At 34.9% G+C, this 27,986-nt stretch overlaps 1 protein-coding gene across 2 annotated transcripts; it reads right to left on the reverse strand.

Annotated features, from left to right (window-relative positions):
• Positions 1 to 5,166: 5,166 nt before the first annotated feature.
• armh3 (armadillo like helical domain containing 3) lies at positions 5,167 to 27,937 on the reverse strand. Of its 2 annotated transcripts, none has more exons than XM_084415936.1 (26): positions 27,811 to 27,937; positions 27,242 to 27,357; positions 25,873 to 25,929; positions 25,640 to 25,786; positions 23,297 to 23,404; positions 23,120 to 23,212; positions 21,891 to 21,965; positions 21,713 to 21,799; positions 21,546 to 21,602; positions 21,416 to 21,459; positions 21,082 to 21,142; positions 20,863 to 20,909; positions 19,523 to 19,598; positions 19,301 to 19,394; positions 14,856 to 14,957; positions 14,219 to 14,277; positions 14,061 to 14,126; positions 13,663 to 13,732; positions 13,490 to 13,550; positions 13,002 to 13,090; positions 11,911 to 11,993; positions 11,669 to 11,795; positions 11,502 to 11,577; positions 10,265 to 10,343; positions 7,677 to 7,793; positions 5,167 to 6,996 (listed from the first exon to the last, which is right to left on the reverse strand). In XM_084415936.1, exons 2-26 carry the CDS (start codon positions 27,341 to 27,343, stop codon positions 6,904 to 6,906), a joined length of 2,070 nt encoding a protein of 689 aa, XP_084272062.1. In that variant the 5' UTR covers positions 27,344 to 27,357; positions 27,811 to 27,937; the 3' UTR covers positions 5,167 to 6,903. The 2 variants fall into 2 exon arrangements, with proteins under 2 accessions (XP_084272062.1, XP_084272063.1); XM_084415937.1 differs by having other exon boundaries at positions 27,242 to 27,351; positions 27,811 to 27,892.
• Positions 27,938 to 27,986: the final 49 nt, after the last annotated feature.

Here is a 27,986-nt window from a genome sequence, read left to right on the forward strand (position 1 = left end):
TGTGTGTCTCCAAGCCTGAGTCACACAGCATGTTTGGGCATCATCACCACTGGCACGTTCCAAATCAAATCAGAACCATTTTAGCGCGTTCCAAAACATTCCAGCATCAGCAGTGGCACATTCCAAAGCAAACGTATGTTGGGCTCTTTGTGAATAATCATGTTTTGTCTCTTTCTGAATCAATACATTTTTTGTTTCAAATCAAAATAATTTTATTTGTTCTGACACAAAAAAAAAACATTTCTGTGCATTCCAAATCAAAACTTCTAGTGGCATGCCACAAATAATGCTTTCTAGTTCTCCAAAATATATATATATATATTTTTTTGTGAATTCAGAATCAAATATAATGCATTCTGGAATGAAATTTTCCAAATCTAAAGTTTTTTTTGTGTGTGTGGCATTTTCCAAATAATAATTTAGCACACATTCTGAATCAAAAGCATTTTTACACATTCCGAATCAAAGGCATGTTTTTTTTTTTTCTACATAATAATTTTGTGCACATTCTGAATCAAAGATTTTTTTTCTTTTTTCGGCATTACACATTTACACATTATAAATCACAAGCTTATTTGGCTTTTTCCAAATAATACTTACTCAATTCCAAATCGAAGAATTGGTGTGCATTCAGAATCAAATATGTTGCATTCTGGATTAACATTTTCCAAATCTAAAGCATTTTTTGCCATTTTGCAAATAATAATTTAGTACACATTCCAAATCAAAAGCATTTTTGTGCACATTCTGATTAATCTTCTAAATGCCTTTCCTTCTCAAAAGAGTCTTCCAAATGTCTAAATAATATGAATAAATCATTTTTTGTGGTTTGAAATTTTGCTCATATTTAATATTTCATAGACCAGAGCCTGTAGTGCAAGGATGATTTTTTTGTCTTGAACTATTTTTAAACCGTACTTCTCCAAAAAAAGATTTCTCTTATCTTCTCCCGAAAGCTAAATTAATGACATAATGCTGTTAGGATATATAACTGTTAGGATGATTATGAATCCGTAAGCACATCTTCTGATATAATATTAGGTTTATATTTATCCATTTAAAGTCTGAAAACATGAGACCAAAGAAAAGGACGTGGGCTGACAGCACAGATTCTTGATCATGAGCATTTCAGATGCTCTAATAATAAAATACTGAGTCAATGCTCCTCTGATGCGCACAAAGTATGCACTTTGTAGGCCCTACATGTTGTAATAAAAAGCTTTTTAAGAACTGCAACAATGTGATCTAAGTTAGATGATGGGATAGAGTTATTTTAGATATAATGCTTTATATAATTCATGGACTTAACGTTAAAATGTGTCGATGGCATTATAGAAATCAGCAAATATCCCTCAACAATCATTCATTAAACACTAACATATCTCAATATATCATAAAATAACACTTCAGTTCAACATTTACTCTCATGATCAATCATTAAGTTCACAGAAATTATTTTTTGTTTCGTTTAGTGAATTAGACCGTTAGATTTTACAGTAAACCACTGACTTCAGCCTTAGATGAAATCATCTGAAGATAAAAGACATTAAACTTCTCTAGATCTCAGCAGAGGAGGATTAAACAACTCAACATCAACATGCAGCTTCACTTATTACTAACCAGCTTGACTTTATGTCTATCATACGTCTACAGAAGTTCTTACTGAGAATTAACAGGGGTGGTTTCGTTTGTAGTCACCATTATGATGATCAGTGTTTGCTTTAGTTTGGCTGTTGACCATTTAGTCTTTCTCTGTTTGCTGTAATTGTGTGGACAAATTTGCTATGGCAGATGTGATGTGGTGATGTTGGCCTTGTATTGATGATGTCATCATTATTTAATACAGTATGTCATAAATAAGTAGTGACCTGATCTCATCTCTGTAGAGTCTCTGATTATCTGGGTCATTTACAGGTGTGCTGTGTTTTTACAGTATAATTGTAGTTGATGATTTACAGTACTCTTGTTAATTTACAGACTTGCCCAAAATTGCCAGTAAGTTACTGTACATTTTACAGCAATTTTTCACAGTTTAGATCTCACATGATTCATGTGCCTTCAAGAAACCAGTTGCAAAAGAAATTGCTGAATAGGAAGTTAAAAAGTTTAAGAAAGAGTAAGTTAAACAAAAGGCAAGAATGAAGATAGAGACAGAAAATAAAGAGATTGAAGAGTGGAAATATGGTTGGGCAAGATAAGCCCAAAGAAAGAAAATCAACATTGATTTTATGCAATTCAGCCTAAGTGAAGCCAATGGATACGGTCTCTAAGCAGCTTTTCAGGAAATCCGTCCAAACACGGGACTCCTGAGAGACACTGAACCAGACACCCATCCATCTCCTCAGACAAGAGGTAATGAGAGATCAGTCTGTGATCAATGTTCATTGGTTCGTCAAAATTGAGTCTCTCGTTTTTTTGTGTTTTTTTTTATTGTGTTCCATAGACAACATGTTGCACTAAAGTTGTGGTCGCATTTACTGTTGTTTGGAAAATGTTTTGAAGTTCTCGCGAGTGATCCAGTAATTTCAATAGAGTTTCAATTACAGTTATGTCGAAAATTCATTGTTTGAACTTTTGCGAGTGAAATCTGGTAATTTCCTTAAGAGTGCATGCAGTCAAATTTACCAAGTTTTGCAGGCGAAATCCAGTCAAGAATCCACACAATTGGGAGTTTCACATAAAGGAAAAATGTCTTCCACAATGATTTCTCTCATGACTGCGAATTTGCTTGCGATGACCAACAAAAAGCTGCTTGTTCTGAAAGTGTCTTGCTTCATTCACCTCTTTGCTATAGTGAACAGAAATTGGACCCTTATTTTTTCAACACACCTTTAGTGCCGGCCCACTTTTTCAGTGGGTCCCAAAGTATTTTTTCATAAATTTTTCCCCATAGAAAAAAAAAAAAAAGTCTTCGTTAAAGCGCTATAAGCCATTACATAAATTAGGTAATTCTATACAAATGTTATTGTTTTTAAAAGAATAGTTCACCCCAAAATGTCATCTTTTTTTCTTTTGACCAATATTCCATTGCTTGGTTTTATGTTTTAAAGGGACTTCGGAGAATTCGCGTGACCCTTTTATACGAGTGAAATCTGCGTGACTTTTCCGCCCTTGTGCGAAACTCCCGATCGCACGGACTCCTATAGTAATGGCTGGATTTCACCCGCAAAACAACAGAGAATGTGAGCACACCTTCTGAGGATAAGATATGAACCAGCCACATGTGCTGACGTGCACTACCTTTATACAAACATTTATGTAAAAGTAATATAGCCTAAAAGTTGAATTATATAAAATTGCTTGATGATTTAAAGGGGTGGTACAATGCTCTTTCACAAGATGTAAAATAAGTCTCTGATGTCCCCAGAGTGTGTATGTGAAGTTTTAGCTCAAAATACCCCACAGATATTTTATTTAGCATGTTAAAATTGTCACTTTGTAAGGGTGAGCAAAAATGTAGTTTTTGTGTCTGTCCCTTTAAATGCAAATGAGCTGCTGCTCCCAGCACGGGGGGCGGAGCTACAACAGCTTGTGTCCTGAAAATTTCAAAAACTTTTTTGTTTCTGTTTAAATGTATGTAGCTGATGTGGAGTTAACTATCTTTCTAATCAATGATTAGCATATTCTATCATGATAATCTATAAATCGCGTTCCCGGGGGCGGGGTTTATGTAAATTTTAGGGTTGGTGATGTCACTAACCCTGGAGGAATGTCGTGTAGTCCCATACCAGCCGTTTGTTGTAGTCCTTAAAAAGAAATTTCTTTAAAATAAAATATCTCCCTTTGCTTTGAACTTTTGAGCATTGTCAAACATCAACATTACACACTAACTAAAGTTAGAAAAGTGAAATCATAATCAACCACCCCTTTAACAAATCATTTTTAACTAAAGTGAACCTAATTTGAAGCCAAATTGCACCCAGCTAATGCATGATGTATTCAAATGTCACCATAACTTACATTTAAGCAGATAATGTTATCTTTTTTATAGCATATGCCCTTTGAAGGAAAAAGTAAAAGCTCTTTTATCTCACTGCCACACACAAATGTCTCCAACTCAGCAGTTACGGGGAATAAATCCTCAATGGAAAGGAGTTTAACTTATTAACTTATAGACTGTTTCTTTTAGAGGTAAAGTATAGACAATGAATAAAAAGTTTATTTTTTATTATTTATTAGAAGACTACAATGTGCTCACCGAAACTCAAACCAAGACACTGGCCATCATTGTGTATGTTGTACAAAATAAGATTTAATTAGGAAACAAACACCCATAAATAATACTAATGCAAAGGAAGTCAAATACTCATTTAGAAACCAAGCCCAGGAAGAATTTACAAAGAATTTCTTTGAAACGTGTCTGTTTTATGTAGTTATCCTCCATGGTTTGATTTAAATTCTGACTTATTAATAGTAGAACTGGTTTGGATTCTAGAATGTTCTAAATCCAAAGCGACACCGACAGCGGGTTCTCTAGAACTGGTCTCATACAAACTATCTTTCCAGTGTGTGAAATTAATACATTTGTTTCTTTCTTTGCTCAGTGTTTCAATATAACTCAATATACAGCTGTTTTTAAACTGCAACTTCATATGTTTTCATGATGGCGCACTGAAACTTCTTGCAATACTGGGGAATACTGAGAGAAGAAAATTAAGAGACTGTCAGTCTTTTAAAAAATTAATGCATTCATACTCAAGGGTGGATCTCATTAAAACGGTCACGAGTCACATTTTAAAAAGAATAAGAAAATTATATTTTGCTTAAAAAAATGCCCATTTGATTTTTTTTCAATATGACAAGTAAATTAGTCTCATTACCATAATAAAGATAAATATGATTTGTACAAAGTACAATTTTAAGTTTGCATTATGAGAGTATGTGTTTTTAAATTTAAAAAGGGCAGGATAATTATCATTACTTTATTATGGTACAATGAAAATAAGATTGTCACATTATAATAATATATAAAGGTTATAGGAAAGGTGCTTAAATGTCATGAAAATGAAACATGTTTTAGGAACATTAAGATTTTCTTGCATTGTGAAATTTTTATGACAATTAAGCAAATTTCACACTAATTTTTTTTTCTTACATTTAAATTGCAAGTATGCGTTATAGTAGTATGAGTTATAATGTATTTATGATGTTTTAAATTTGTTTTAATTAATTATATAATTTTTTTGTATTGCTGTACTGTGAATTCTTTTCTTTTGCATTACGGTAATGGGAATTCTTTTCTTTTGCATTACGGTAATGTGAATTCTTTTCTTTTGCATTACGGTAATGTGAATTCTTTTCTTTTGCATTACGGTAATGGGAATTCTTTTCTTTTTGCATTACGGTAATGGGAATTCTTTTCTTTTTGCATTACGGAAATGGGATTTCATTTCTTTTTGCATTACGGTAATGTGAATTATTTTCTTTTGCATTACGGTAATGGGAATTCTTTTCTTTTGCATTACGGTAATGTGAATTCTTTTCTTTTGCATTACGGTAATGTGAATTCTTTTCTTTTTGCATTACGGTAATGTGAATTCTTTTATTTTTGCATTACAGTAATGAGAATTCTTTTCTTTTTGCCGTACGGTAATGGGAATTCTTTTCTTTTTGCATTACGGAAATGGGATTTCATTTCTTTTTGCATTACGGAATGAGAATTATTTTCTTTTGCATTACGGTAATGGGAATTCTTTTCTTTTGCATTACGGTAATGTGAATTCTTTTCTTTTTGCATTACGGTAATGTGAATTCTTTTATTTTTGCATTACGGTAATGAGAATTCTTTTCTTTTTGCCGTACGGTAATGGGAATTCTTTTCTTTTTGCATTACGGAAATGGGATTTCATTTCTTTTTGCATTACGGAATGAGAATTATTTTCTTTTTGCATTACGGTAATGTGAATTATTTACTTTTTGCATTACGGTAATGTGAATTCTTTTCTTTTTGCATTACAGTAATGAGAATTCTTTTCTTTTTGCCGTACGGTAATGGGAATTCTTTTCTTTTTGCGTTACGGAAATGGGATTTCATTTCTTTTTGCATTACGGAATGAGAATTATTTTCTTTTTGCATTACGGTAATGTGAATTATTTTCTTTTTGCATTACGGTAATGTGAATTCTTTTCTTTTTGCCGTACGGTAATGTGAATTCTTTTCTTTTTGCATTACGGTAATGTGAATTCTTTCTTTTTGCATTACGGTAATGTGAATTATTTTCTTTTTGTTTTACGGTAATGTGAATTCTTTTCTTTTTGCCGTACGGAAATGGGATTTCATTTCTTTTTGCATTACGGAATGAGAATTATTTTCTTTTTGCATTACAGTAATGAGAATTTTGAGAAAATTTGTTCAATTGTCATGAAAATATGTCAGAGTGCAAATCTTAATAAAAATCTTAATGGCATTTTATTAACGCAAATTATAATTTTCTTTCCTTTAAATATATCAATGATGACCCAGACATTTTTTCAGGTTCATGCAAGGTTATTTTGTGTGCATTCATTCGACTGGACACAAAAGCGGTATATAGAAAATGACTAAAATAAGTGGCAAACCTGTGTGAGCACAATGGTTTGATCGGTTTTATACTAAGGCAATGAAGAATACGCAGTTTAATCAACTGAAACAACACCAGACCACCAATATAAGGAGAAAAAAAAGAAAAAAAAAAGAAAAGAAAATACCACACATTGTGCAAAGATGGGCTGATTACTTTGTTGAGCCAATACAAGTCTGTTCTGAGTGCGACCAAACACACACAGCATCAATAATGCAGTCTGGGGATCAAATCCAGTTCTGTCCACTGGAAAATCTGGTGTAACATTGAGAAGCCTCAGATGTAAAGGGTGATAGAAATGTCAGTATGAAGGTCCTAAACACAGGTCAAAAGTGCTGTTGATTCAGGATATAGAGGAGAATTCCTTCAGCAGAAGATCCTGACTCATGGTGCTTAGAGACACGTTCTTCCTCACGTTCAGACTGATGGAGCGCACCTAGAAGAAGAGAAAAACAGCATCTGTTCATTAAAAACAAATTGATATCCTGGCACCATGAAAAGAAAAGCGTTGAGGCAGGTGTGTGCGTGGTCATAAATTCACTTTACATTAAAATTTAATGCAGTAATGTGTTCCTAAGGGCAAAGTGGGCTCAGTTCAGTATGAAAAGTAGGCTGGATTGACACCAAAATGTTCGGCTTTACAATTCCAGCATTGATAACTTGACACAATGTACACTGTTGAATGTGATATATTTACATAAGTTGAATGTGATATATTTACATATCATGAATTGACATTTATAATTCCATTAACATCACTATTTCATAAATAAATAAACTGATTAATAATTTCAATCAATACATTAAATCAGCGAAAAGAACCAGGTTTTTGGACAAGAGATCGAATGTTATGTTTTCGATCAGATCATTTAAACCTCCTGGAAAGTTTTCAGTCCAAGGACCCAGTAAGCGAATATATTCGAACAGTCAGTCTTAAACAGCCCTAATGTAGAGAAAAATCTGATTTCATCAGAGATGACGGAGAGAATAGTGTATTAGTCTTCAAAGCATGATCTCTCTCTCCTATTCTGTGATTATACAGTGTTGTATACTGTACCAGACAAGTTAACATAACCAAAGGAAGGAAGTAGCTTGCCAAGCGACTCAAAAGCTTACCAGCTCCTTGAAAAAGCCCGCTTCTTTAGGCTGCTCTGAATAACGCTCGAACTGATCCAGACCGTCCTGCAGCTTCAAGGTTAGTGTGTCGTAGTTTGACCGTACCACCTCCAGCACCTACAGAGCAGAGAACAACAAAAATGACAGGTTCAACCCAACTTCATCTCTGCTCAACATCGATTACCATAATTTCAACTGTCCCCTCAGTATGTAAAAAGACGGTAACACTTTACAATAACATTAATTAGTTAACATTAGTTAACTACATTAGTTAGCATGAACTAATAATGAACTGCACTTATACAGCATTAATTCATATTTGTTAATGTTAATTTCATCAACAAATCTTGATAACATTAGTTAATGCACTGTCAACTAACAATGAACGACTGAATTTTTAACTAACATTAACAAATAATAACACAAACAGTAAGAAAATTATATTGTTAATGGTTAGTTCATGCTAGTCAATACATTAACTAATGTTAACTAATGAACCTTATTGTAAAGTGTTACCAAAAAAACAAAAACAATGCATCGACACAAATCCACTTGGAAGACTATGGAATATTATCCATGTTATAACAATGGTAAAAAGACATGATGTGGTTAATGTCTGATAGGACTACAGGGACACACTGGAATGATCACATGACTTCTGATACAGACACTAACCACCACAAATGGCACGCGCTTTCCGTCGCACTGTTCTCTAAATATCAGCTGACCAAGCAAGAACTCAAATTGCAAACTTGACAAATTTGCAAAATTTGCATTCATCTTATAAAATGTAACACAAAACATTTGCTTACTTGTAGCTGGTCAAATACAGGACAAAACAACAACAAAACTCTATCTAAAGCTCCTTGACTGCATAAAAGCTTTTGTGGTTGTATAATTCATTATGAATTAGAGCTTTAATGCAGTCAAACATCCCTAGATAAAGTTTTTTTGTTGTTGTTGTTGTTTTGTCCTGTATTTGACCAGCTACAAGTACGCATATTTTAGAGTCTCAAAATGTTGAATTTGACATTTAAAATCATTTTAATTTGTTTACATAAAGCAAATGTTACAATCATTTTTATGTATTTTATTCCTGTATTTAAAAATTATTCCTGTATTTATAAAATCATTTAATCAAATATAATGGTATTTTACTCTAATTATAGCAAATATATTTATTAAAAATTTAATTATATTTTTTTAAATAATACTTAAATATTATTTTCTGACATTTAATTAAAAAACAAAAAAACTAATGTTTTGGTAGATTGAACATTTCAATCTGGTTTGGTTTCATTGAATTTCCCAAATTTGTATTGAATTTCTCATTATATTCAGAGAGGTTTAGATACCCCAAGACCCTTTGCAAATGGCACCATGTCCAACAACTGTCTTAGTCACAATGAGAGACAAATCAAAGCAGTTTTCTGTGGTAATTGTGGCAACATACTCTAGCGTTCCCAAACTACAGGCAGTTTGAAGTCACATTGTGAACAGTGATTTTAAAGTGGATCGGTCTGGAATTTGACTGGGACAGGCTGATGGAAAGACACACACCCATGCACTTAAACTAAACGAAGCGAGCCAGAGAGGGTAGACAGAGGTCGTGTGGAAGCATCTGGCACAGAGAGATAAAAGAGACGAGATTTTGGGATTGCGACTGACAGCTGGCATTACCATCTGTAAAACTGACCTCACTTCCAGCACATGGCATCATTACCCAACAGATCAAAGGGTAATTAAGCCACACCTGTGGCCACAAACACCTGTGACGGTCCCGATGAACAGCTCTTTTCATCCAGACACATATAGGAGTTTTTTTGCCTATTCAGATTCCACACCAATTCTCTCATTTCACAGGACGACTAGATGCTTCGTGCCACAGTACACAGGTACATACATAAAGTGTGGATGTATTTAGATACATAAAAAGCTAGTTATTTCATTTCCAACGCCGTCAGTTCCAGCACAAATTTAATGAAAATCTAAAATGTGGTAGAAATTACATTATAATTAACTTGACAATTGGTGTTCCAGATCGTAACAGTGAAATTATCCATTATTACATTACAAGTCGACAATCTATTATTATTTTAATGTATTGTAATATATTTATTTGACTATTTTTCTCTTTTTAAAAGAAGACTCTTATGCTCACCAAGGCTGCATTTATTTGATTAAAAATACAAAAAAACAGTAATAACTGTTTTCTATGTGAATATGTTGTAAAATGTCATTTATTCATGTGATCAAAGCTGATCTTCAGTGTCACATGATCCTTCAGAAATCACTCTAATATGATGATTTGATGATCAAGAAACATGTATGATTATGCAGAATGACACTGCATTCATTTGAAATAGTAAACAATAGTCACTTTTGATTAATTTAATGCATCCTTGCTGAATAAAATAATATATATATATATTTTTTTTTTTCAAATCTTACTTTGACCGCAAACTTTCAAACAGTAGTGTATTTATAGATTTCAACATTATAATCAATTATAATAACCATAAAATTATAATAATTACTAGGCTAAAAGTTCATTTTCTTTGCAGAACCCATTAAAGTCTGATGTTTACCTGATCTTCTGAGAGCTGCGAGATGTGGTTCACAGCAGCGTACGACTCAATCTTAGGATTGAAATGGTTAATAATTGCTCTGAAAGTACAAAAACAAAAGAAAAACAGGCAAAATGAGATATATTTCATATACTTGAGACTTGAGTATGTGACCTGCACTGAAAAACGCCATACTAGCTGTCCTATCACATGTCTGCGTGAGAATAAAAGGTAGCATTATATGGAAGTTCAAAGGTGTGGTTCTTTCAAATGTGGTTCTGCTGTAATGCTTTGCATTATGTATGCTTTAAAAATACAACAACGGTCGACTTCTTTTGTGCGGCACAAACACATGGTGACGTCTCTGAAAAAGCCCAGAGAACGCTGCCACATTACCTCAGACTCTACAATCAATAATTTATTCACTACGCCCCAAACCAAACCAAATAACACAAAAACACACACAATACCAAAGCTCTCCAATGTTAGTCATAGGCTTAAACTAAAGCAGTCCATGATTTCATCCAGCATCTTTATAACATACATGTAACTGGTATGCAAATGAATGTATATTATAAATATTCAATAATATCTTTATCCTACATTTTTCTTTTATAGTCATATTTGTGGCTTTTATAGAAAGTCCTTCAATGTAAAAAATGTTATAGTATTTTTGCTAATGACAAAAAGTATTATATTTTGATAATTGATCATTTAAACAAAGAGTGAAATAAATCTCAATATTTATTATGAAAACTATTTACAATGAACCCTATTACTGTATCATATTTGATATGCAACTTCTATGGCCTCTAAATTATCAACACAATCTGTCGTCTGGTTGATAGTTTATACTTTTTAGCGAGTAAAAGGCCTTTTATTATAATTGTACAAACGTCCAGGTCTTTTTGAGGTGAAATCTTTACTGATTTTTATAAACTAAACGTGAGAATAACTTTCATAATGTTATTATTTTTTACTTACTGGGCTGAAGCAACTTTGCTTCACACAATTAACCGTACATTATTTGTTAGAAAAGTTATCAAATCAAATCAAATATGATTATCAGGCTTTTGAGGAATGTTTATTTGTTCATCTCAGTTTAGCAATATCACATAAGCAAGTGTGCCGGTTTTCCCCTGAATATCTGCAAATTCTCACTATATCATACTATATGAGCCATAAACACCTGATGTATCAAGTCTGATAGTTTCAATAAACCTGTCCATTTCAAAAGATGTTAATGTAAGGGTTTTACCTGACGTTGACAAGAGCGTGCGTAACTTTACTAGCGGGCTCCTTCCACTGGCCAGCGTTGGTGGAGACTCTCAGCACTGAGGCGTCATGAAGATCAGGTTAGTGCTTTAGGCATTATGGGTGAAAATGAGCATGTACACACACAGCAGGACTGAAGTGGTGACTTACCCATGCAGTAGAGGTTATCGAACACCTGATGCATGCGTATAATCTCGTAATAGAGCTCGTCGTAACTGCTGGGGGTGGGCAGAAACGTGTCTCCATATGTGATGAACATATTAAAGAGGTTCACCACCTACAACAAAAGAAAGAACGAGGACGTCAGGAAAGGTGAGAAAACGTAAAGGTTCCTAGAGTGTGAAATGTGAACCCCAAGTGTATCTGTACCGCTCACAGTGAGTGTGTTTTACCTGAAGAGCCAGCTGGAAGATATTGTGCTTTGCCAGAAGGATGGTCTCATTAGACAGCAAGAACTTCAGAAGGTTAATGAGAGCTGGAAAAACACAAATCAACAGAGCCATCTGAAGCTGTTCGATTACTATTTTGACCTGTGACCCCACACAGACTGCCAGCACAGATTTAGATGATCGTTAACAGATTCATTATAAGGGGTTGCAGAGAAATATTCAAAGAGTTTTTTCTTTATTATTTTTATTATAGATAAAAAAAATGTAGAAATAAACACATGCACAAAGAAAAAAATAAATAAATTAACACACAAAAAAACACAATAAAAAACAAAAAATGAAACAAAGCAATAAATAAATAAACAAAAAAAACAATAAAAAACAAAACAAAAATAATAAATGAACACAAAAAACAATAAAAAACACTGTAAAAAAAACAAAAAAAAACAAAAAATAAAACAATGTAAAAAAGAACTAAAAATGTAAACAAAACAAAAGCAAAGAATAACAAAAAACAAAAAAATTGAACAGAAATAACAATAAAAAACACTGTAAAAAACAAAACCGAAACAAAGCAAAAAAAAATTTTTTTTTTTTAAAAAATAATTTTTTTTTATAAATAAATAGATAAATTATAAACAGAAAAAACAATAAAAAACACTGTAAAAAAACAACAGAAGTGAAAAAAAGGAAAAAATAAAATAAAATAAAAAATAAAACAATGTAAAAAAGAACTAAAAATGTAAACAAAACAAAAGCAAAGAATAACAAAAAAAAAGAACAGAAAAAACAATAAAAAACACTGTAAAAAACAAAAACAAAACAAAGCAAAAAAAATAAATAATAATAAAAAAATAATAATAATAAATAAATGAACAGAAAAAACTGTAAAAAACACTGTAAAAAAACAACAGAAGCACCAAAAAAAATAAAAAAAAGTAAAAAAAAAAAGTAAAAAAAAATAAAAATGTAAACAAAACAAAAGGATAGAAAAGGCTTAACATAAAAATAAAAGAAGAAAAAGCTAAAAAAAAAAAAAATAATAATAATAATTTCAACACTTCTGCCTTTAGTTCGCATTGTAACGATCATACCTGACCAGAAGTCTCTCCATGTGTAGTGCAGTCTAACTCTGCACTTTTTCTGGTAGCAGATCAGTTTGTGAATGATTTGAATGCAGCGCCTAAAATAAATAAAACAATTCATTCTCACCATATCCACATTTATCTAAGCAGTGCAGTCTTTAAAACTGCTTATCCTACAGGGCTGCCGAACGCTTGATTCTGACTGGTTGACAAACGGTTTAAGGTGTGCAATTATTTTCCAGTAAATGCACGGCTAATGTAATTCCAGGCGGGTCCATATCGCCAAATGTAATTTCAAAGTTATTTCAAAGGTCCTTACAGCCTATGACAAGAAAATGAACCAAAACCCACAAAGACAATGAACACTAGGATAAAAATAACAAACAATTTCCATGTTTTTCCAACAAAATTACGTTTCATTATCTACGCTCTCTTTCTCCAGCTCTCACTCCCATAGAAACGCACACACAAACAGAACATATTAAACAGAAACTCACACATAGAGATCCATAGGAAATTCCTTCATCATATGAGTAACAATGAACTCGACCATCAGATCTGTAAAGACAAGGAATACTCAGATATCACAAAATGATACATATAATCATAAAATCATTCACAAAAGAAATCACAATCACAATGAATCCCTGGTTCTGAACACTCGACTCACCCAGAACCGCACACACTAACGGTCGGGAGGGGACGTTCTTATCCGCGGCTTTCTTTCGGTGTCTCATGGGCTGAAACACATGTGATGTCAGTAAGACACCGGTATATTTAAGATATGACTTCAACCAGTCCAATGGCCTTCATTTTATTTTATTTTTACATTTTTGACTTGGTTGATTCCAATCAAAAGTAAAAGAGTTAGACTGCACAGGTGGAGTGTTTTCACATGGAGAGACGGGAGCTTTTTAAGTGGATTTACCGCAGCAGTGAGGCTTGGACGTACCATTTAATAACGGATTGGATGTAACATGGGGTCAGACAGCTGGCTGTTTTGTATGCCAGAAACATCGTCTCCATTTGGACTCTGCCACTTACAGACCTGGGAAATGAGACTCTTACCATTCTGTGCAAGTTGACCCTGAAGTTCATGTTATCATCATGGAGAAAGGCATCGGCATACTGATCCTATTAAACAGATAGCGAGAGGACAAGCGGTCAAAGGAGAGAATCGTTCACACACACACACACACACACACACACAAAAAAAAGAAAAATACCTCAGCTATACAGGTCAGAATGATGAGGCACAGTCGGGCACTGTTGAGTCTGTGTTCATCTGAGAATATACAAAGAAAAACTATTGTAAGCTGTGCACAATCATGGTCTAAAAATAGGATCAATAAATGGCTCCGTTCCAAAATCTAGTGAGCTCCCTACGTAGGCAGCGCTTTTAGGCATTAAGTGCGTTAACTCAGAAGCTGGTCCAAAAAAGTAGATAGTAGGTAGAGTTATGTTGCCTTCTATGACACCTTTCGGCCAAATGCAAGAATGCATGTTATCCTTTGCAAAGAATGCAATCCCATAATGCATTGCAACAAGCTCCAAAATCCAAAATGGTGGAAGCAGCAAGAAAAATGCTGATAACAGATATAAGGTAATACATATAATTAATCAAATATCAATTAAAAATGTACTATTTTATCAAAAAAGTGTGTGTACTTTTTGTTTTTATGCTTATAAGAGTATCATGTCATTAGCTTAGCAACATGCTAACAACAAACTCCATTGAAATCAATAGTTAGCCGAGTCTACCAGTTTAATTTGAGTTCGGACGCTGCCTAGGTAGGCTGCGGGCAGCAAGGAAGCTCACTAGGCTTTTGGGAAACGCTGAGTACAGGAAAAGTGATATCTTGCCTTTGGTGTCCTGCATTATGATGGAGGAATATTTCAGGAACGTTATAAGAAGATTACTTGTCTGCAAGTTCGGGTCCAGAGGAAGCTCAGGATTATTCATCACTGCCAAGAGAGAATGAAAGAATGGTGAATCATTTCTGAGAATTATCATTCGCCCCAATTTGTGTATTTCTACTACACACTAAAAGTATTAATTAGAAAGCACTTAGAAAGTCCACATTTTAGAGAATGTAGCAAGACTATAACGATAACAACAACAAAAATATATCTGCGAGAAGATATTATCGGGAACAAGCACAAAAGGGACATGCAAGCATAGCTGGGAGATTCAGAAAAAAACTGCAACAATAATTAAAGACGTTTTTAGATTATTTCAAAATGGCTGAAAAAAAACCACATCACAAATTCAAATCACATGCATTATATAAATAAATTGCTTATCACTTTTGAACAATAGGTGGCGCTGTCACCAAATTGATGTTGTGTGGTCAGTGTGAGCAGACAATGACACAAACAAAGTTTGGTGTCAATATGGTAAAGCACTGCAGTGTTACAGCCTCAGAATCAGCTTGGCACCATGCCATCAAATGGGTTGATGCGTTAATCGAGAACGCTTTGGTCTGAAAACTGAAAAGCTTTTTAAAACGTTTTTTTTTTTTCTCCAATTTTGACAAATTCGAAAAAAAATCATGACAGAAAAGACGTCATAGGTTCTTCTTGAGCCAAAGAAGAGGACAACATTATTTTGTTTCAAAGTTTTCAAAAGTTATTAGCACAAACGTAAGTGAAAATTTGGACAGTTGGTGGCGCTAGAGGAATTGAGTTAGAGACTCCAAAATTGCTGTGGTCAATGTTCTGACTCTCCTCTATCATTGTGCCAAATTTCATAACTTTTCACCATACGGTTCCATGGGCTGCCATAGACTTTCAGAGCGGAATAATAATAACAATAAGAAGAAGAACCCTAACGATTACAATAGTAATGATATTAATAACAATATCAGCGCAGACACCAGCGTACAACTATCTGTTTATTATAAGTGTGCTGCAGTTTTGTCGTCTGACACTTTAAATGCTTGAGTTACTGTCCTTTGTGTGAATGGTCCTTAACTATAGTCCCTTTCACACAGAGAATCCGGAAAATACACGGATAAAGTGACCCGGGTTCGTTTGATCTTGGTTCATTCACACTGCCAGTGATTTTCCGGAATCAGAGAGTGTGTTCACACACAACCAGTAAAAATCCCGTAAAGACATGTGACATCGATGTGACTTGTAATGTCTTAAGTTTGCTTATGAGCTGCGATTTTGCTACACTTGTGCATTTTTTTTTAAACTTGCTCATTACGTGCCGTTTCACAGCTGGCGAACGACCCCGGCTTCAGCGTCATCACTACGACACGGCATTATTACGGCTTTTGTTCACACAGCGTGCGTTCCGGGACTGAACACGGCAATGTTACTAGGTCCCCAACCCGGCATCGATGCCGGCATTAATCCCGGGTCGTGTTTGCGTTCACACAGAAGGCGTTACGGCAATCTGCCGGGATCATCGCGCTGTGTGAAAGGGGCTTTAGATAAGGTAATTATATAGTGCATTTTTCGGACCAACCAAGTAATCAGTGCCATCATGATTATAGATAATTGAGCTCTGTTGGCCTATTCGAGCATGAGAACACGCCACATGCACCATGGGATTTTCAGTCTGCCAGATCTGAGTGGATTTAATATTTCATACAGCTAATGGAAATCAAGTTTTCAAAAGGATGCATTGCGAAAAGCAGCATACAAGTGACACGTGATTCAGAGGCAAATGTAAGCGTGGCGTTAGTTTAAGGAAGTGTGGTGCTGCTCTATTATATAACACAGACTGAAGGCACCATTCATAGGGTCAACATTTATTTCAATAGCTCAAAGCATTTTATTATTCAAACAAACCTTCCTACTGGTTACTGCTATGACCATTTAATAGTGGTTTGTTTTATTATATAACAGCCACTGAAAGTAATATGAAGCAATGCATGCTCTTTCGGATATGACTTTTCATGTAGTGTGTAATGAAGCTGTTTGTGAATGTAAAGGTCTGCAAAAGATTCAAAGATCAAAGTGCAGATAAATGGAGTTATAGACCTTAGTCAGGTTAGACGCCATATTGAAGTTAACACAGATGAAAACGAGGGATAGATGTATAAAGGTCCTAGATTATGTCATTTTCACAACTCACAACTTTTTAAAACTGTTTTGTGAAGTTTTTGTCTTCTGAAGACGTTTCATCAGCTGAACAATGGGTACGTTGTTAAAAGTACAATCGACTGAACAAAATTAAATATGGCACTACCCTGACTAAGGTCTATTGTCTCCGAAAACAAAGAACCGACTCTGAACTGCCTGAAACGAGTCGTCAGTAATTCCAGTCTTACTTCCTGCATTAACCAGCGTAGCTTTGTAACAGATTTGCAACCAATCACAACAGACTGGGCCGTCTGACCAATCAGAGCAGAGTAGACCAATCACAACAGACTGGGCCATCTGACCAATCTGAGCAGAGTAGACCAATCACAACAGACTGAGCCATCTGACCAATCAGAGCAGAGTAGACCAATCACAACAGACTAGGCCATGTGACCAATCAGAGAAGAGTAGACCACTCACAACAGACTGGGTCATCTGACCAATCAGAGCAGAGTAGACCAATCACAACAGACTGGGCCATCTGACCAATCAGAGCAGAGTAGACCAATCACAACCGACTAGGCCATGTGACCAATCAGAGCAGAGTAGACCAATCACAACTAGGGATGGGCATGATTAATCGACGATCGATAATTGATCGTTAAGAATTTCGTCGATCACGTTTATTTGTTATCGATTAAACTAATGCAGGTTGCGTTGCGTAGAGTGTGAGTCTTGAAGCAATGGAATTAATTTTAGCGCGGAGGTACCTGTGCATCCCGGCAACGTCAGTCCCCTCAGAGCGGGTGTTTTCGGCGGCTGGACTGGCTGTCACCAGGTTGCGGTCGCGTCTGATCCCAGATCATGTCAACATGCTTATCTTTCTCAACAGAAATCAGTAGACTGGTGCAGAAGTTCGGAACTTCATGCGTTTTCTCAGATCGGATAACTATCTGAATTATCAAAACGATTCCATTTACACCTGGTCACATAAATGTGTTTTTGCAAAACGGATATAAATCCGATCATGAATTCCCGCGCTATATGCATATTTAAATTGTTGCACGTCACCGAAAGCAACTGATATGAGCTGCATTTTATTGATCATCAGCGAAAATGTCTAAATCAAAGACCGCAACAAGATATTGCGGCAACAGCCCTGGTAAGACCATTTCGGTTCTTTACTTTTAATGAAGATGATTGTGTGTTGATGAATGACTTTCACTTTGATTTGCGATAGTTTGCACGTTGGCTTGATGATGCTCATCTGTGGTGATGCGTGTTGAAGTAGCGTCGTCATATCTGGCTATAACATGACATATAGCCTATAACACGCTCTCACACGTTTATTTCTTAGCATTTTTGGGATAAGTCAAATTTACATGTGGTTTCAACAACCAGATGCATTTACACTTGTCCAGTTTCGTCTGGAATGCGTCTCAGATCTCCTCCTGAAGTGGTTTGCGCGATCGGATTTAAATCCGTCTCGAATGCGTTTCGGAGGGCATTTACATTTGGGCTTTTCACGATCGGATAGCTATCCGATCACAGAAAACGGATGAAGTGGCCATTGGTCTCTGTTTAAGAACGCCGGCTCGCAGCTGCAGGTTCCGCTGTTTTAGAGCACGCAGGGCATATCTTCAAGTCTACCGAACGTCCAGTTTCACTGCCACAAGTTGATCTTCTTGTAATAAAGATCTCATCGAGGACAAACAAACTGTATTTTTGTATTTTCATTGCATTTTTAATTTATAAAAAGTTAAAGAAATAATGAATTTCAATATAAAAATATTAATGATTAATCGATAGTCGATCGTTAATTCTCCCGACGATCGACTAGGAAAATTTAATCGAATGCCCATCCCTAATCACAACAGACTGAGCCATCTGACCAATCAGAGAAGAGTAGACCACTCACAACAGACTGAGCCATCTGACCAATCAGAGAAGAGTAGACCACTCACAACAGACTGAGCCATCTGACCAATCAGAGAAGAGTAGACCAATCACAACAGACTAGGCCATCTGACCAATCAGAGCAGAGTAGACCAATCACAACAGACTGAGCCATCTGACCAATCAGAGAAGAGTAGACCACTCACAACAGACTGGGCCGTCTGACCAATCAGAGCAGAGTAAATCTTAAATCTAATTTGTGTTCATGTTCAATTGAAATATGGTGCATCATGACTTCTACTTTCGAGTCCTGCAGAAGAAAGAAGGTCGTTTGGTTTTGACATGAGGGTGAGTAAATGAGATCTCACAGAACTCACTGTCCAGAGAGGGCGGTGTCGTGCCCAGCGGGGTTGTGGGAGAGGCTGGGACCGGAGCAGCGGGGGTGGCTGACATGTCAATCTCTGGATGACTCTGTTGAAAATAAACCACGACCTCTTAATGTATAGCATAGGCCTATTAATGTACACATGCAAGTGTAAAATAACGCCAATGCCAAAAAGACAATAATGAACAATACACTGTCACTGAGTAGTGCTGACCTGCGCGAGAACCGTGATGAAGTTTCTGTTGAGATGTACGGCCTCATACAGAGCGAGCAGGATGGCTTCGTTAGTCCTAAAGGACAATAAAGTCATCAGACACGTGGAGCATTTGATGTAATACAAGACGGGAAAGATTTTTCATCATAACTGCAGCCTTGCTGTGCATAAGAGATTCTTTCAAACTCATTAAAGGGGATGTCTAATGCCATTTCATGCGTTCCCACTTATTTACACTGTTAAAGAGCTGGATTCTCATGCTAAACATGGCCAAAAAACTAAAGACTCTTTGGAGATGCGAAGGATGCAATACTACTCTATAGGTACTGAAGATTAACACGAGATTGGCAGAAACTGTGTGTTACGTCCCATAAAAAAAAAAATCGTACTGACGCCAAACTTTTGAATGGGGGTGTATATGAAAAATAATTGCAATTTAGGTACTATTTTCTTTGTGATCACCTTTAAAGGGATGGTTCGTAGTAAAATCAACCTAGGGTCCTTTGCACCATGACCTCGAGCCAAACACCCCCTCAGAAGCCTTTTTCCCTTTGGTCGAACATTATTAAAGTTAGAGCTTATTTAGAGATATCAGCCGAATGGCTTAGTGCAGGCACTAATGGATCCTATGATGTATCTCGTAAATTACCCCACTAATAATGCCCAGAATGGTGCTGAACTTCTACAGTAGTACAAATAGGTTCTGTACTCATAAAACGAGGCATTGGAAAGTTTATAAGTACATCAGGAGTTTATTTAAATAACACTTGCCTGACGGCTAATGCTACCGCTAACCCGGACGTCGACGTCACTTCCGTGATTTGGGAAAAGCCCGTAAAAGTCCTGGCAGAAAGCGATGCATAAGGATGTAGTGTAACGACGCCCAGTTCTAGGAATGCACTAATATTTTGTTGGTAGTATCAGTTTGCAACAATTATTAGTTAACACTATGTTGTCAACACTTCCAAAAAAAAAAAAAAAAAAAATTAGCGGTAGCATTAGCCGTCAGGCAAGAGTTATTTAAATAAACTCCTGACGTACTTACAAACTTTCCAATGCCTCGTTTTATGAGTACAGAACCTATTTGTACTACTGTTTAAGTTTGGTGCCATTCTGGGCATTATTAGTGGGGTAATTTACGAGATACAGCCTTGGATCCATTAGCGCCTGCAATAAGCCATTCGGCTGATATCTCTAAATAAGCTCTAACTTTAATAATGTTCAACCAAAGGGAAAAAAGGCTTCTGCGGGGGTGTTTGGCTCGAGGTCATGGTGCAAAGTACCCTAAGTTCGAAATTACTCCGAACCATCCCTTTAAAGGTGTTTAAGTTTTTACTTACTGCACTGACAGCTTCTCGTCTGCGTCAGCGATGAACATACTGCCCACCTGTAGACCAAAGAAGTGTTATAATAAAACTGTAGTTGCAAAGTCACTTTCATTGAATGGGAAAAAATAGCAGCAAGGACATTCTGCAAAATATCTCCTTTAGTGTCCCCCCCCCAAGAAAAGTCAAACAGGGTTTGTAAAGACATGAGTAAATGACAGAAAAGGTTTATACCATGCTGGTTAGTGTAGAGAAAAACCCTCCCTGGTTTTCTTCTTCTTTGTCTTTATATTGCCTGGGGATATTGGATAGAATACATGAAATCGTTCATATACATGTTTCCTAAAAACAAAATAACAGATTGCATGTAACTGTAAAAAAAAAGTTGCTGCCTTAAATTGAGTACAATCAACTTGGATGTTTAAGTCATTTCAACTTAAATTACATTAAACTGACTTGTATCTTGTATAGCATAAAAAAGTGAACTTATTTTGATGCGTTAAAGCAATGTAAAAAAACACATGTTGCCATAACTTACTGATAATATCACTTTTTAAAGTCATGTTACCTATTGTAGTCTGTAAGTGCGTGGTGGATGACCATTCCCATGCCCTGTGAAAAGATCGATTGCATTAGATCGCTACATTACAATGACTCGATAACCATCTTGAATTTAAAGAATCTCCCTAATCACTCACATCAAGGGTCGGCTCGTCATCCACTATCGACAGTTTGACGATGTACGGATTCACAGACTATATATATATATAACAGAGGAAACAATGAGTCTCACAGAAATATTACAATCAGTGCTTCAGATATTTAGTGCTAAAACACTTATTGTGCTATATAAGTGTGCATTCACCTCATACTTCCTGTAGTTGACCAGTAGAGCTAAAAGCACCACTGCATCGTAGCCATGCTGAGATCGACTGGAAACGTCAGACAGAATCTGGACACAAAGAGGCGGATGAGATGGAAAACGGTGCACTATTAATACTGAGAAATTACGCCAAACATAACGCAAGCAATCGCAGATTTACCTGCAGAATGGCCTCAAATATACTGTTGATCATCACATACTCCAGTATGGTGTTCTGACTAATATTATCTGTGACCTAAAAGGCAAAAAAAAAAACACATTATAACTAATGTTGGGGGAAGATACTTCTAAAAGTAAAGAGTTACTCCCTAAAATGTAACTTAGTTACATTGGTAACACATTTCGATTGTTTACTTTAGACATTCTACTGACTATAAGCAACTTATTCTACTAACTCGAATCCTAACCTAAGTCTACTAATGATCTAATGAGAGTTAGAGTCACTATTACCCTTCAAATTGCGCAAATTGAAATTGCGAATTGAAAATACGCCCGATGGAAACACGTCAATTTCGCAAAAACTCGCATTTATCGCAAAAAAGTTTTTACGCTCACATTAGGCGGTTTTTCAGGCAATTCGAAAAAGAAATATTTCGCAAAACTGCGATGGAAACAGTTTTTGCGCATTTGCGGGTCACCTGACGTAGCTGACGCGGTGTGTTTGGACAGAATACGAGACAGAGTTCTTTATTAAACTCATAAAAGACAAAGGAATTACAGGAATAATGGATTCTAAACCTCAAATAAATGCCACAATCACGACCTCGAAGCAGAAATGAGGGAGAAACACCTCATATGTGCCGCTAACAAATATAATAAGGGTCGTTCCTTACCATTAATGCTTGGAAAACACACATACATCTCCTTCTATTAATAATAATGGCTAGTGCAGTGGCTGGGATACAGTACATAAACCTATCAACGTCCGTTGCCATAGTTTTTGGAATGATTTTGCTTATCGTGAGAGGAAAAAATTACGTTTTTAGTCGCATAACATCAGTTAATGAAAACACCGTCATTTCGAAATAGTTTTTTGTCGACATTTAGAAGAAATTTTTTTTTTTGGCGCAAATCTGTAATGGAAATGCGCCTACTGATTATAAAAACCCAGTTTCCAGTAATGCACTTACAACTGAAAGCCTTTGGGGAAAGTATAGCAGAGGGGTTCAAAGCAGAAAAAAGGATATTATATCACACTAGTCTCATGTGAACAATGAACATGCTATACTTTTGAAACTTTGTGTATTTTAACACTTATTTTTGGTCCAATGCCTTTCCCCCATTGACTTCCATTGCAAAAGGCTGGCTTTTCCCAGCTGAGGCGTGCGTATACATGATTTTCTGTAAGTGGGAGAACGAAAGCGAGCAGGTTTTGTACAAGGATCTTACAGTGACCAGACACAGCAGCAGTTTTAGACACAAACTCTTCAGACTCTCTGATCCGTCGCCACACAGCAGACTGTCCAGGCTCTCCATTAGCTCCTGTGTGGACAATCACATCACAACTTAAACTGGCATCCAACTCAAAGCTGCAGATCACGTGTGTGCGTGGGACAAACGGCTGACCTTCATCCTGAGCTCTGCTTTGTCAAAGCCCATCAGCATGTTGATGATGTCGAAGCCTGTGGCTGATTTGTTCTTTTGGTGAACTCCTCTGAAGAGCGCACAGAGGGTCTGAAGAAGCGGAGAGAAATTGTGTAGTCGTTTTCATTCAGATCTTTAGGTTAAAAGCAACTGTTACATTGTGTCTCGATGATGCGTTCAGTGAGTAAACGAATGCAAGGCGTGTCTCCAAACACAAAAGCTGATTTCACATGTTCACCAAGGCTAAAAATACAGTAAAAACAGTAATATTATGAAAAGTTATTACCATTTAAAATAATGTGAATATATAGTAAAGTGTCATTTATTCCTGTGATCAAAGCTGAATTTTCAGCATCATTACTCCAGTCTTCAGTGTCACATGATCCTTCAGAAATCACTCTAATATGATGCTCAAAATACATTTATTATTATTATCAATGTTGAAAAAGCTTCAGATTTTAGGATTATTTGATCAATAGAACAGCATTTCTTTGAAACAGAAATTGTACGCAACATTATAAATGTCTTTACTGTCACTTTTGATCCATTTAATGCATCCTTGATGAATAAAAGTATTCATTTCTTTCAGGAAAATAGAAATCTTACTGACTTACTGTGTATTTTTTTTAGCACCATTAATCCTTTTATGATAATTAAAGCACTTTTCTCCATAATCATCATTATCATAAATGCAAAATGATGTGTATAGATGTTTATCTTTCGAGTTTGTTAGTTATTCCTATTATTATTCTCAATGGTGATCCTTATTCGATATTAAACTCTCAATACTATAAAAAAAATTACAAAAAAATCACAAAAGAACAAAGTAAAATCAGTACAACAAACACTACCATAATGAATAAATACCATTTAAATAATATATCAATAAGTTTTGTAATGAGAATGACATTTTTAAAATACAGTGTATTGAGGAAAAAGTGACATGAAAATAATATATATACAAAATATTTCAATGATCCCCAAAATACGCCTTATTTTCTTAATGCTATATATATATATATATATATATAGCTCTGGAAAATTGCAAAATTATCAGTTTCTCTAGTTTTACTATTTATAGGTATGTGTTTGGGTAAAATTAACATTTTTGTTTTATTCTATAAACTACTGACAACATTTCTCCCAAATTCCAAATAAAATGTTTGTCATTTAGAGTCATTTATTTGCAGAAAACGACAACTGGTCCAAATGACACAAAAGATGCAGTGTTGTCAGACCTCGAATAATGGAAAGAAAATAAGTTCATATTCATTTTATGGACGGTCACAAGCCATCAAACAAAGCCGAAAACATGAAAAGCACGAAAGCTGCAACTGAAAATCAGGGTTATTCCACCAAATATTGATTTCTGAACTCTTCCTAAGTTAAAACTTTAGCATTGTGTTGTTTAAAAATAAGAAAATATAAATATATTAATGTGACAAGGTTGAGAAAAGTGTGACGGGGTTGAAGACTAATAGGTTTGAAAGGAGACATTGCCTTCAGTTTTTATAGTTTTCATTTAGTCTCTCTCTCTCTCTCTATTCATAAATGAAGTGAAAAACTCAATCGTCACAAGTTTTCAACCCCAAAACAATGAGAAATATACAGATGTGTATATTAGTAGAACGAAATAAATGAAATTTCCATCTCAATTTTATGTGATGGGGTTGAGCTGTTGACAGAACCCTCCTTGACTATAATACGAATACGAAAAATATGAATAAAAAGTATGATACTAATCTTCTGCGCCACTGTTAGAGAGACCTGAATGGTGTCACTTATGGTAGATGACGTCACGTATGGGCGGAGCCTAAACCAGCACGGGCGGAGCCTAAATCAGCAGGGGCAGGGAATGGTTGTCACAACGGAGTTGAGTTTCGACTTTACAGTCTGTTTTTTTAATGAAATATCTTTCATTTTTTAATAAAAATTATTAACAATTATTACATGGCTTGGTTGAATTCTAATGTAGAATGCAGTCTGTTATTTCTTGATAACAGACCGCTGTTAAGTATAACTTATTATGAACTTATTTTCTTTCCATTATTCGAGGTCTGACAACACTGCAAATAAATGACTCTAAAGGACTATATTTTTATTTGGAAATTGGGAGAAATGTTGTCAGTAGTTTATAGAATAAAACAAAAATGCTAATTTTACCCAAACACATACCTATAAATAGTAAAACCAGAGAAACTAATAATTTTGCAGTGGTCTCATCATTTTTTCCAGAGCTGTATATATATATATATATATATATATGTGTGTGTGTGTATTGGGGATGAATGATTGCACTCCTTCATTAATAAGCATTGATTTTACCTGGAGTGCATTGACTACTTTGATCTGGTGCTCTTCGCTCAGGGCTTGAACACAGTGGTGGAACAAACTGTTGATGTTGTCTTTGACTTTCATGACTTCATCCCCATCCAGAGACTCCAACTTTCCTTCCAGATACTCCAGATTCACCTGGACAGAGCAGATACACACATCACCCATATCGTCCACGCATTCATAAAACAATCTAGAGCAAACACGTCTACGCGACCAGTGACCTTCATCAGGAAGAGCTCATCCCAGAAACGAGGGTTGTTCTTGGTAGGGTCTTCTTTCTGATGGGAAAGAGCAAACACTGTGTTTACAATCTACAATATCACATTTTGGTAAGAAACGAAAGCAGAGTTTGAAATGAGGATTTCCACAATGATCATTGGTTATAATTTCACACTGTTTATAATTTCATCTGAAAAGCTGATTTTTTTCTAAAACCATGTCTCTATTTTATCATTTATTGTATTATTTATTTCTATTTCTATTATTTACAGATTTTATTAGAAATATATCTAAAGTTTTCTTAGAAAAAGTTATTGTATTTCACAGATTTAATCTATACAATTATTTATTTGATATATTTGTCCCTCTTCCGTTCACAGAAACTCTTTTTAATTTGATTAACTTCAGATTTCATTAAAAAATATATTTAAAAAATGCTTTCTTGTGTTCAGAAAATGATAAGGATAAATAATCATAGTATTTAAGATAATAATATAATTGATTAATGGTAAGACGTTCATCTTCCTTTCATAAACAAACTTTTTTGTTGTTGATAATATTAAAAACAGCATTCTTTTAATTATATAAATTCTATATTTTAATTTAATATATTTTATGATAAGGATCAAATATAAAAAATTTTTAAATGACTGATTCTTGGTAAGACGTTTCTCTTCCCTTCATAAACAGACTCTTTTATATTTTAAGAATTATATATTATATTAAAAACATAAAAACAGCATTCTTAGAAACAGTTATTTATGTTATAGATTAGTTTAAAAGATTTTTATGAAAACTCTTTTTAATTTGATTAATTTCAGATTTCATTAAAAATATATTGTGTTAAGAAAATGATAAGGATAAATAATCATAGTATTTAAGATAATAATATAATTCTTGATTAATGGTAAGACGTTCATCTTCCTTTCATAAACAAACTTTTATGTTATTGATAGTATTAAAAACAGCAATCTTACAAAAAAAAACGTGTTAAGAAAAATAAATCAACCATCATTTTGTTGTACAGGATAAATTATATATTATAATTTAATATATTTTATGATAAGGATCAATTATAATCTTTTTAAAATGACTGATTCTTGGTAAGAAGTTTCTCTTCCCTTCATAAACACACTCTTTTGTTTTTTAATAATTACATAAAAACGGCATTCTTAGAAACAGTTACTTATATTATAGATTAAATTATAGATTTAATTTAATAGATTTGTATGATACTTATAAATAATCATAGAACTTAAGATCATAATATAACTCTTGATTATTGCCGAGACTTTCATCTTCCCTTCATAGACAGACTTTTGTTTTCATAATATTAAAAACATAATTCGGAAGATTGGCATGAAAGCTCACCGCAAATATCTCCTCATACATGAGCACCACTTTCTCCTTCAGCGGCTTCTTGGAGGAGGAGGTTCTCCTCAGAAGTCCTGTTTTCTTCTCAGTCTGAGCCATACTTACAACTGCAACTACACAAACACATGCACATTAATATGACATAACAAATATCAAATATCAAAGATAACACATATCTTCCCTTGAAGTTTGAAACACGAGGTCGAGGTTCATAAATAACTCATTATGTTCTGATGCTGTCAGTTTGTTTACATGCATGTTTTGACAGTTTAGCTTTAGCATGTAGCTTCCAGGCATTATACTGATTACAGGGACACGTTTGGCAGTTCAAATACTATCACTTGCAAACAGGCATGCAATTATTCAAGATGAATATTATTAAATCATAATTCACTATAGTCTCCATATGGGATGATCATGCTACGAATCAAAGCTAAACTGCTTGACTCCCTTAGCTTGTGTTTATAACACAATACATAAATAACATTCCAGCGGTTCATTTTTAGGTGGGGTTTTTAATCGGAATATATTAGTCTAAATAACTAAATTCAATAAAATGTTCATACCCGAGTAAATGAATTACTGTAGCTGTCCCATCACTCTTGAAGCTAACCAGTGATTTCGCTCGGCTGACTTCCGGTGGGAGCCGAAACCCCGCCCATGTGTTGACGTCACGTCCGGGGCTCGCTTACTGATATGATAAATAGACGCGTTGTGATTAATAATACATACGTTATGATTC

This window comes from Rutilus rutilus (assembly GCF_951802725.1).
Source record: "Rutilus rutilus genome assembly, chromosome: 8".
NCBI lineage: Eukaryota > Metazoa > Chordata > Actinopteri > Cypriniformes > Leuciscidae > Rutilus > Rutilus rutilus.

Excerpts from the sequence above, each read along its gene's own strand:
- armh3 (XM_084415936.1), bottom strand. The coding sequence starts at position 27,343 with ATGGCTCAGACTGAGAAGAAAACAGGACTTCTGAGGAGAACCTCCTCC. Across the intron at positions 21,460-21,545 it reads ATGACGAGCCGACCCTTGAT|GGCATGGGAATGGTCATCCA; the intron begins GTGAGTGATTAG and ends ATCTTTTCACAG. Across the intron at positions 13,733-14,060 it reads GGGTCAACTTGCACAGAATG|CCCATGAGACACCGAAAGAA; the intron begins GTAAGAGTCTCA and ends CATGTGTTTCAG.